The 12,786-nt window shown below is 33.9% G+C and overlaps 1 protein-coding gene across 1 annotated transcript in view; it reads right to left on the bottom strand.

Annotated features, from left to right (window-relative positions):
- CCDC7 (coiled-coil domain containing 7) overlaps positions 1 to 12,786 on the bottom strand; it is a gene marked incomplete at its 5' end in the record, with an annotated part of 157,268 nt that overhangs the window by 126,190 nt on the left and 18,292 nt on the right. Inside the window, 1 exon segment of the mRNA XM_082617670.1 lies at positions 12,573 to 12,698. Within this exon segment, the coding sequence (XP_082473796.1) occupies positions 12,573 to 12,698 (126 nt within the window).

Raw genomic sequence — 12,786 nt, 5'->3', positions numbered from 1 at the left:
GAACATTCTCCAGAGTAGTTCATATAATAGGTAACAAAACAAATCTTAGCAAATTTAAGAGCACTGAAATCACACCAAGTATGTTTTCTGAACCCAATGGTTGCAGAAAAGAAATCAATAACAGGAGAAAAACTGGAAAGTTCATAGGTAAGAGCAAATCAAACAATACACTCTCAAATAATCAGTGAGTCAAAGAACAAATGGAGATAAAATAAAAAATTATCTTGAAAAAAATGAAAATAAAAACAACATGCCAAAACTTATGGGATGAATCAAAGGCAGTTCTAAGAAGAAAGTTTAAAGCAATAAACATCTGTATTTAGAAAAAAGATCTCAAACAACCTAACTTTACAACTAAGTCCTAGAAATAGAAGAAAAAAATCCAAGCCCAAAGTTATCAGAAGAAAGGAAATAAATATCAAAGCAGAAATAGAGACTAGAAGAATAATACAAAAATCAATAAAGTAACAGCTGTTTTTTTTTAAAGTTAAACAAAATTGAGAAACCTTTCAACTGAGAAATAAAACAAAGACTCAAGCAAATAAAATAAAAAATCAAAGAGGAGAAATTATAATGGACACCACAGAAATAAAAAGGATAAGAATACTATAAAAATTGTACACCAACACTGGATAATCAAGAAGAAATGGATAAATTCCAAGAAACATACAGTCTATCAACACTGAATCATGGAGAAACAGAAAATCTGAACAAACCAATTAATACTAAGGAGACTGAATGAGTAAAAAAAACCTCCCATCAAAGAAAAACCCAGGGTTAGATGGTTTACTGGTGAATTCTAGGAAACATTTAGAGAAGAATTAATACCAACCCTTCAAAAAGTTTTCCAAAAGCTGAATATGAGAAAACACTCCCTAATTCATTTTATGAGGTCAGCATTACCCTGATACCAAAGCCAGATAAGAATACTATAAGAAAAGCTCTCAACAAATTGAGCATAGAAGGAACTTCCCTCAACATCATAAAGGCTATATGACAAGCCCATATTAACATCATAGAAACCAAACTCACAGAAACCAAGAGTAAAATGGTGGTTACCATGGGTTTGTAAGTGGGGGAAATGGGAAGATATTGGCCAAAGGGTACACATTTCCAGGTATAAGATAAATAAGTTCTGAGGAGCTAATGTACAGCCTGGTGACTATAGTTAATGACAGTGTATTACATACTTGAAAGTTATTAAAAGAGTAGATCTTAAATGTTCTTGCCACAAAAAATATTTCAGATGATTGATGCGTTAACTAACCTTATTGTGGCAATTATTTTGAAATATATGTGTGTATGATTACCATGTTTTATTCCTTAAACTTACAAAATGTTACATGTCAATTATATCTCAATAAAGCTGGGGGGTGTAAAAGGGTGAAAAAAAGGAAACAGAAGTCTTATATGTTAATCATACCTGAATAACAAATAAATAGATTAAATAAAATCAGTCAAGAAAATAAACAATAGAAAGCCAGTCTGTAAAGAGAAGGAGAGGAAATAGTTTTTTCAAATATGCAGGCAGCAACACAGGTGTCAAGGAACAACAAGAAACAGGGAAATATGACCCCAAAAAAGGAACAAAAACAGTCTCTGGAAAACAACTCTATAAAGTTGTTGAGGATTTCAATACCGCTATAGTCCAACAAACGTACATATATTTCACCCAGCAGCAGAATACACATTATTCTTAAGTGCACACAGAACCATCTCTAGGATAGATTACATGTTAGGTCAAAAACAAGTCTTAACAAATCTAAGAAGACTGAAATCTTCAAGTATATTTTCCTACCACAATGGAAGGACACCACAAATTAACAGCAAAGGGAGGTCCCTGGTGGTCCAGTGATTAAGATTCAGTGCTCCCAATGCAGGGGGCCCGGGTTCAATCCCTGGTCAGGGAACTGGATCTCGCAGGCTGCAACTAAGAGCCCACATGCCATGACGAAAATCCCACATGCCGCAATGAACATCCTGTGTACCGCAACTAAAAGATCCTGCATGCCGCAACGAAAAAGATCCCACGTGCCGCAACTAAAAAGATCCCACATGCCGCAACAAAGATCTCGCGCGCAGCAACAAAGATCTTGCATGCCACAACTAAGACACAGGGCAGCCAAATAAATAAATAAATATTAAAAAGACAGAAATTAATAGCAAAAAAAACTGGAGAATTCACAAAGATGTGGAATCTAAATATACACTTTTAAACAACCAGTGAATCAAAAACAAGCCAAAAGGGAAATTAAAACAAACCCACACATATATGGTCAATTAATTTATGACAAAGGAGCCAAGAATATACAAGGGGAAAACGACAGTCTCTTCAATAAATGATGCTGGGAAAACTGGAAAGCCATGTGCAAAAGAATGAAATTGACTACCATCTTACACCATACACAATTAACTCAAAACTTGATGTAAGACCTAAAATGATAAAACTCCTAGTAGAAAACATAGGCAGTAAGCTCCTTGACATTGGTCTTGGAAATTATTTTTGGGGTTTGACAATAAAATGAAAGGCAAAAAAAGCAAATATAAACAAGTAGGACTACATCGAACTGGAATGCTCTGGCAAAGCAAAAATCCAACAACAAAAGGGCAACCTATCAAATGAGAGAAAATATTTGCAAATCATGTATCTGATAAGGGATTAATATGTAATATATGTGAAAAACTCATACAACTCAATAGCAAAAGAACAAAAACTAATCTGATTAAAAAATGGGCAGAGGATCTGAATAGATATTTTTCCTAAAAAGATATACAGATGGCCAAAAGGTACATGAAAAGAGTCTCAACATCACTAATCATTAGAGAAATGCAAATCAAAACCACAACATAATAATTAAAATACTGTATCGAATACTTGCAAGTTTGCTAAGAGAGTAGATCTTTAAAGTCCTCACCACAAGAAAAAAAGTTTTGTAACTATGCATGGTGATGGATGTTAACTAGACACATTGTGGTGATCATTTCACAATATACACAAATATCAAATCATTATGTTGTTAAAGACCTAAATGTAAGACTGGATACTATTTATAAAACTCCTAGAGGAAAACATGGGCAGAACACTCTTTGACATAAATTGCATCAATATTTTTCTGGATCTGTCTTCTACAGTAATGGAAATAAAAGCAAAAATAAACAAATGGGACCTAATTTAACTTGAAAGTCTCTGTATAGTAAAGGAAACCATAAACCAAATGAAAACACAACCTACAGGATGGGAGAAAATATTTGCAAATGATGCAAGCAACACAGGATTAATTTCCAAAATATATAAACAGATCATATAGCTTAATATCAAAAAACCAAACAAGATAATCAAAAAAGGGCAGAAGACCTAAATAGACATTTCTCCAAAGAAGTTATACAGATGGCCATCACACACAGAAAAAGATATTCAACACTGCTAATTACTAGAGAAATGCGAATCAAAACTATAATAAGGTATCACGTCACATCAGTCAAAGTGGCCATCATCAAAAAGTCTACAAATAATAAATGCTGGAGAGGGTGTGGAGAAAAGGCAAGCCTCCTACACTGTTGGTGGGAATGTAAATTGGTAAAGCCACTATGGAGAACAGTCTGGAGGACCTTTCAAAAACTAAAAATAGAGTTACCATATGATCTAGCAATCACACTCTTGGGCATATATCTGCAAAAGACAAAAACTCTAATTCAAAAAAATACATGGACCCCGATATTCACACCAGCACTATTTACAATAGCCAAGACATGGAAGCAACCTAAATGTCCATCAACAGAATGGATAAAGAGGTGGTGTGTATATATGTATGCGCACACACACACACACACACACACACACACAATGGAATATTAGTCATAAAAAAAGAATGAAATAATGCCATTTGTAGCAACATGGATGGACCTACAGATTATCATACTAAGTGAAGTAAGTCAGAGAAAGACAAATCTCATACAATCTCACTTATTTGTGTAATCTTTTAAAATGATACAAATGAACTTATTTATAGAACAGAAATAGACTCACAGACATGGAAAACAAACTTATGTTTAACAAAAAGGCAGGGAGAGATAAATTTGGAATTTGGGATTAGTAGATACACATTACTATATATAAAATAGATAAAAAAGGGCTAACTGGGCTTCCCTGGTGGCACAGTGGTTGAGAGTCCACCTGCCAATGCAGGGGACATGGGTTCGAGCCCTGGTCTGGGAAGATGCCACATGCTGCGAAGCAACTAAGCCCATGTGCCACAATTACTGAACTGTGCTCTAGAGCCTGTGAGCCACAACTACTGAGCTCACATGCTCCAACTACTGAAGCCCACACGACAAGAGCCTGTGCTCTGCAACAAGAGCAGCCACCGCGATGAGAAGCCCACACACTGCAATGAGAAGCCCGTGCACTGCAATGAAGAGCAGCCCCCACTCACCACAACTAGAGAAAGCCTGTGCGCAGCAATGAAGACCCAACACAGTCAAAAATAAATAAAATAGATTAAAAAAGAAAAGAAGGGCCTCCCTGGTGGCGCAGTGGTTGAGAGTCCGCCTGCCGATGCAGGGGATACGGGTTCGTGCCCCGGTCTGGGAGGATCCCATATGCCGCGGAGCGGCTGGGCCCGTGAGCCATGGCCGCTGGGCCTGCGCATCCGGAGCCTGTGCTCCGCAACGGGAGAGGCCACAACAGTGAGAGGCCCGCATACCGCAAAAAGAAAAAAAAAAAAAAAAAAAAAAAAAAAAAAAAAAAGAAAAGAATATATGTGTGAGTATACACACATACATATATATATATATCTGAATCACTTTGCTGTACACCAGAAACTAACATAACACTGTAAATCAACTATAATTCAATAAAAAATTTAAATTAAAAAAATCATTATGTTGTATATCTGAAATTAATGTTATATGTTAACCAATTATATTTCAATAAAAAGCCATAAAAAAGAATAAAGTACCTATGAAGGTGAAATAGCTGCACACTGAAAACTGTAAGACACTGACGAGAGAAACTGAATAAGACACAAATAAATGAAAAGATATTCCATCCTGATGAATCAAAGAACTAATATTGTTCAAGCATTCATACTACTGAAAACAATCATCAGGTTCAATGAAATCCTTATCAAATTTCCAATGGCATATTCACAGAAATAGAACAAACAATCCTAAAATTTGTAGGGAACCACAAAAGACTATGTATAGCCAAATCAATCTTGAGAAAGAAGAACAAAGCTGGACGCATTATGCTTCTTGATTTCAAACTGTATTGAAAAGCAATAGTAGGGGAATTCCCTGGTACTACAGTGGTAAAGAATCCTCTTTCCAATGCAAGAGACACGGGTTCAATCCCTGGTAGGGGAACTAAGATCCCACGTGCCGCAGGGCAACTAAGCCCATGCGCCACAACTACTAAGCTCACGCACCTCAACTACAGAGTCTGCATGCCACAACTACAGAGCCCATGTGCTCTGGAGCCCACGTGCCACAACTACAGAACCCACATGGCCTGAAACCCGTGTGCCACAACCAGAGAGAAAACCCACATGTCACAACTAGAAAGAAGCCCACGTGCCACAACGAAAGATACCGCATGTCTCAATAAAGATCCTGCATGCTGCAACTAAGACCCGACACAGCCAATAAATAAATAAATAAATAAATAAATAAATAAAAATTTTAGAAAATTAAAAAAAAAGCAATAGTAATGGAAACAGTATGGAACTGACATAAAAACAGACACACAGATCAATGGATCAGAACAGAGAGCCCAGAAATAAACCCACACATATATGGTCAATTAATTTATTATAAACCAGTCAAGAATGTACTGTGGGGAAAGGACAATCTCTTCAATAAATGGTGTTGAGAAAACTGGACAGACACATGCTAAAGAATGAAACTGAATCACTTTCTTACAACATACACAAAAAATTAACTCAAAATAGATTAAAGACTTGAACGTTAAACTGAAAACATAAAGCTCCTAGAAGAAAAGATAGGTGGTAAGCTCCCTGACATCAGTCTTGGTGAAGATTTTTTGGATTTGAAACTCAAAGCAAAGGCAACAAAAGCAAAAAATAAACAAGTGAGACTACATCAAACTAAAAAGCCCCTGCACAGCGAAGAAAGCCATCAACAAAATGAAAAGGCAACTAACTTAATGAATGGGAGAAAATATATGCAAATTACTTATCTGAAAAGGGTTAATATCCAAAATATATAAAGAACTCATACAACTCAGTAGCAAAACAAACAAACAATCTGATTAAGAAATGAACAGAGGGTCTCTATAGACATTTTTCCAAAGAAGACATATAGATGGCCAACAGATACATGAAAAGATGCTCAATTTCACTAAACGGGAGGGAAATGCGAACCAAAACCACAATGAGATACCACCTCACACTTCTTAGTATAGCAACTACCAAAAGACAAGAAATAACAAGTGCTGGTAAGGATATGGAGAAAAGGGAATCATTGGGCAGTATTGGTGGTAATGTAAATTGGTACAGCCACTGTGGGAAAGAGTATGGATGTTCCTCAAAAAAATTAAAAATAAAACTACCATATGAACAGCAATTCCACCTCTGGGTGTTTATCTGAAGAGTAAAAAAATCACTATATGAAAAGATATATGCACCCTGATGTTCATAGCACCATTATTTACAATAGCGAAGATACGGAAACAACCTAAATGTCCATCAATGGACAGATGGATACCATATATGTGGTTTATATAGACAATGGAATACTATTCAGCCATAAAAAAGAATGAAATCTTGCTATTTGCCACAATATAGACCTTGAGGGTACTATGTTAAATGAAGTATGTCAGAGGTGAAAAACAAAAATTATATGATTTCACTGATATGTGGAATCTAAAACAAACAAATGAACAAATAAAAACAAAATTAATCTCACAGACACAGAGAACAGATGGTCGTTATCAGAAGGGAAGGGGGATGAGGTGTGGGTGAAATGTCTGAAGGGAGTGAAGTGTATGGTGATGGCAGGTAACTAGACTTTTGGTAACGATCACTTGGTAATGAACACAGATGTTGAATCACAATGTTGTACACCTGAAACATATAATGTTATATACCAATTTTACCTCAATAAAAAATTAGTAAATTGTTATATAGTCATTGTGTTAGCCAGCCTCAAAAAAAATCACGTGATTATCAGATACAAAAAAAATTTGAAAAAAATTCTGCAATCTTGCAGTATAAAAACACTCAACAAACCAGTAACAGAAGAAAATTTCAACATAATAGATGCCATAAGGGAAAAGCCCAAAGCTAACATCAGACTCAATGGTGAAAAACTAAAAGCTTTTCCTCAGAGGTTAAAAGCATGGCAAGAATGTCCATTCTTGCCATGCCAATCAACTCAGTAGTGGAAGTCCTAGCCAGAGCAATTAGGCAATGAAGATATATAAAAGGCATCCAAATCAGAAAGGAAGAAGTAAAACTATCTCTATTCACAGATGACATGAATGCCACAAAAAACTCTGGAGGTAGTAAACAAATTCAGTAAAGATGCAGGATTCAAAATCAACAAACAAAAATCAGTGGTATTTCCATACACTAACATTGCACAAGCTGAAAAGGAAATTAAGAAACAATCCCATTTACATTATCATCAAAAGGAATAACATCCTCAGGAATAAGCTTAGCTAAGAAGGTGAAAGGCTTGTACACTAAAATATAAAAAATATTGGTGAAATAAAGAAAACACAAATAAATGAAAATACATCTCGTTTTTATGGATCAGAAGACTTAATATCGTTAAAATGGCCATTCTACCCAAAGAGATCTACAGATTCAATGCAATCCCTATCAAAATCCCAATGGCATTTTTAAAACAGAAATAGAAAAACAATCCTAAAATTCACGTGGAAGGGTAAGTATCCTGAATAGCCAGAACAATCTTGATCACATTTCCTGATTTCAAAACACATTACAAAGCTATGGTAATTAAAACAGTTGATACTGGCATAACAGCAGACACACAGGCCAATAGAAGAAAATAGATAAAAAATAAACTCATGCACATATAGTCAACTGATCAGTGACAAAGGTGCCAATAATACACAATGGGGAAAGGATAGGCTCTTTAAGAAATGATGTTGGGAAAACTGTAAATCCACAAGAAAAAGAATGAAATTGGACCCGTACCAAAAAAATAAACTCGAAATGGATTAAAAACTTAAATGTAAAACCAAAAACTATAAAACTCATAGAAAAAACCACAGGAGAAAAGCTTTATGATGTTGCTCCTGGCAATGATTTCTTGGATATGATATCAAAAATACAGGCAACAAAAGCAAAAATCAACAAGTGGAACCAAACTAAAAAGCTCTGCACAGCAAGGTAAATGATAAAAAGAGTGAAAAGTCAATGTATGGCATGGGAAAAATATTTGCAAACCACATATGTAATAAGGGGTTAATTCCAAAATATATGTAAGAAACTCCTAAAACTAAACAACAATAAAACAACCTGATTAAAAAATAGGCAAAGGATCTGAATAGATATTTTTCCAGAGAAGAGATAAAAATGACCAATAGGTATTTAAGAAGGTGCTCAACATCACTAATCATCAGGGAAATGCAAATAAACCACAATGAGATATCACCTCACATTTGTTTGGATGGCTATGATCAAAAAAACAAAAGATAAATGGTAGTGAGGATGTACACTGATGGTGGGAATGTACAAGGGTATAGCCACTATGGAAAATGGTACAGAGGTACCTCAAAAAACTAATAACTACCATACAATCCAGCAATCCTACTTTTCTGTACAACATCCAGAGGAACTGAAACCAGGATCAATAAGATATTTGTTCTCTCATGTTCATTGCAGCATTATTCACAATAGCCAAGATGGGGAAGCAGCCTAAACATCCATCAGTGGTGAATGGGTAAAGAAAGTGTGGTACATACATACAGTGGAATATTATTCACTCTTTAAAAAGAAGGATATCCATGGGACTTCCCTGGCGGTCCAGTGGTTAAGACTCTGTGCTTCCACTGCAGGGGGCGTGGGTTCAATCCCTGGTCAGGGAACTAAGATGCCGCATGCCAGATCCCACATGCCGTGTGGTGCAGCAAAAAAAAAAAAAAAAAAAAAAAAAAAAAGAAGGAAATCCTGTTATAAGTGACAACATAGGTGAACCTCTCGAAGATTATGTTATGTGAAATAAGCCTGTCACAGAAGAACAAATACTGCAGAATTCCACTTATATGAGATATTAAAGTAGCCAAACTCCTAACCAAAGAGTAGAATGGTGGTTGTCATGGGCTGGAAGAGGGGGAAATGGAAAGTTGCTGTTCAGTAAGTATAGTTTCAGGTATGCAAGATAAAAATGTTCTAGATATCTGCTGTAAAACATTGTGCTTATAATGAACAACACTGTACTATAAACTTAGTATAATTTTCCATCTAAATTTCCAAGATAATCAACTATTACAATTGACAGAGTCATTAAAATAACAGAAGCCTCTCAACAGGGGCAGAGAGATTTCATTACACTTAAGAAAATCTCTGTCCAATCATTATCTGACTACTAAGCTAACTGTGCAGAGACTCCAGTGGCCACATACAATGAAGAATACAGCCTTTAGAGTCTAGTCCAATAAACTTACTAAACAATCAAATAAATAAAAAAAACAAACTCCGGGGAACAGGAGTAATCTGATTTCCATAGTTGCATGTTATATTTAAAGTGGCTAGTCTTCAATCAAAAAAATATAAGAGACCTGCAAAGAAACAAGAGAGTGGCCAGTACACAGAACAGAATAAAAGCAGTCAAAAGAAACTCTCAGTGAGGAAGCCCAGACACTGAACTTACTAGATAAAGATTTTAAACGAGCTTTATAAAATATGTTCCAATAACTAAAGGAAACTATGTCTAAAGAATTAAAGGAAAGTATAGAAATTATATCTCACCATCAGATAGTATCAATAACATGATAGAAACCTTTTAAAAGAATTTTAAAAATTCTGGAATTGAAAGAACAATAACTGAAATGGAAAGAGAGAATCAAAAGGGTTAAAAAGGCAGAGAATCAGTGAAACTGAGCAGAGGTAAATTGAGATTATACAGTCTGAGGATGAGAAAGAAAAAAGAATGAAAAATGAACACAGCCTCAGAGACTAGTGGAAACTAGAGTATCAATATATGTATAATGGGAAAAGGAGAGAAAAGGAGAGAAAGAATTTGTGAAGAAATAACGATCATTAACTTCCCCAATATTATGAAAAACATTAATCCTCAACAAAACCAAAGTAAAGCACACTCAATGGGATCCACACATACACATATCATAGTCAAACTGTCAAAAACAGTTTTCTAGAACTTGCAAGATTCTTAATTTGAGATGGAATTTTTGAGGTTAAAACTTTATATTCAGGTGAAATATTTCCAGCTGATATCCATTTTCTCAGCTATAAGAAAAGAAGCTTTTAATCCACTAAAACATGAAACTTTTATTGTAAAGCCTCTGAACTATTAAGATATACTAAGTACCACCTAAATTTTCCATTCATTTTTATAACAATTTAAGCAAATGACTACAATTTTTTAAATGATCAAAAAATAAGACTGGACTATGAGGTTAAATGTAACCATGAGAGTGTTTTTACTGAAAGCACATATAGGCTCTCTGTTATTTCATATACATGCTTTGAAAGTTGAAGGTACACTTCATTTTTCTAAGCATATTCACATTTTTAAAGTTCTCACATTTCAAAACATAAGATTGATTTTAAAAATGGAATAAACAAAAATAATGATTCAACATAATTGAAAAATGAAAAATGGATTAGGTGGGAAAAAACAAAGTACCCCAGAATATTTAAATCCAATATATCAATAGTTTTAATAATTATAGACAGATTCCATGTTCTAGGAACAGACAAGAAAGTCACACTGGATTTATAAACAATCTAACTATAAACTATTTATAAGATACACCATACCAAAGCTCAATGATACAGAAAGGTGGAAAGTAAATAGGTGAAAAAAGATATGTATGCATATATTAATCAAAATAAATCTGCTATAGTTATGGCAATGTCAGACAAAACAGGATTTAAGTCAAAGAACCTTACCAAAGATTAAGATGGTCTCTTTAATAAAAATAAAAAGTTGAGTTCACTAGTAGTATGTACTTTTAAAAAACTGTACACACCTGATAACATAGACAGTATAAAGAGGCCAGTAATACAAGAAGAAATAGATAAATCCAAAATCATAGTAAAAGAATTCAACATGCATGTTTCAGTAAATGGTAGAATCAACCACAAATTCAAGGAAACTGAGAAATAAAAAATTTAAATAATATGATTTTTAAAAACTTGACAGTGATATTTTTAAGGTGTATCAGGCTACATATTCATGAACCACTTAATTCAATTAAAATCAATTAATTCAATTAAAATAATATAATAATTTTTATAATGATATTTACTACTGAATTTTTTCTTTCTAGCAGCTCCAAGTATTAGGCAAAATATTTTCATCTGATACTTCATCCATACTCTGAGCTATAAGAGGACTTTTAAATGCACCAGAGAACCAGATCAGTTGTGTGAGTACTGTATACAATATGTTAATTACCCAACAATATTTTGTCTCTTTCTTAATATAAGCAGATCATACTTTGTGGTAATAACTATTAAAAGAGACTATCTATTGAAGAATAAACACATGTGACTACATTTTTCACTTCTGCAAATAGAATCAGTCTTGTTACTGTTTAGATACTCAGAGATATCAATAATGTAAAATTAATAATTCAATATTGGTTAATATTAATATTAATTATTTTAAATATTTAGTTTTATTGGTATATTCACACTTTAGAATTAAGTTAAAATTTGAGGTATCAGATACGTCTAAGAACAAAATGTAATGATATAAAAATATACAGCAGAAGAGAAAATAAAAGATACTTATCAGACAGTAAGAACAGGAAGCACAAAGAAAATGTAACTTAAATCTCAAAATACCAAAATTTGATGAAGTGTGATTATGAGTGCTAATTAAAAGACAAAGATACCAGACTGAATTTGAAAAATACACAGCTATAAGCTTCGTACTAGAGATACAGAAAAATAATAATGATATAAAAAGATTAAAGCAACAGGACAGAAAAAAATGTGTCATGCAAATTCCAGCCAGAAGTTGGAGCCACCTTAATAGCAGGCATGGTAGTTTTTCAAGGCGAAAAAAAACCAAACAAAAACTATAAAAATGATAAAGTGGGTCTCTTTATTAGGCCAAAAGGGTCTGTCCTCTAGGAAAATTATTAATTTTAAATTTATATGAATGTTAATGATAAAGTATCATAAGATATAAGACAAAACTTGACACAACATAAGAAGAAACAGAGAAATCCATCATCATAGTAGGAAATTTAACCCATCCAACTCAGAAATTATAGAACACACAGATAAATTACCAATGAACAAAATGGTTGTAGATATATTCATGAACTATGGAGCAAAGCTCTCCTGAATTTAATTGAAAATAATTTTCAAGATTTTAAATTAATTACTTACTATCAAAACTGTCACTTCCTGTAGCTCCATCATTAATTTGAGACTGGCCTTTTAAAATTAAAGCTATGTCCTCAGGCAATTGATCTTGAATAGACAGCATATCCTTTGGCTGAGTTATAAGAAATGCTAAGTAGAAAAATGGATCTATTATAAAACTTCTGGATATACCAAGTAATCAGCAAAGTTTCTTCTAATTTGTGCAACATTAAAGGAA

Source organism: Mesoplodon mirus (assembly GCF_964341445.2).
Source record: "Mesoplodon mirus genome assembly, chromosome: 4".
NCBI lineage: Eukaryota > Metazoa > Chordata > Mammalia > Artiodactyla > Ziphiidae > Mesoplodon > Mesoplodon mirus.
Note: the sequence above shows the minus strand (reverse complement) of the source record. Positions and strands in the feature narration are given on the sequence as shown.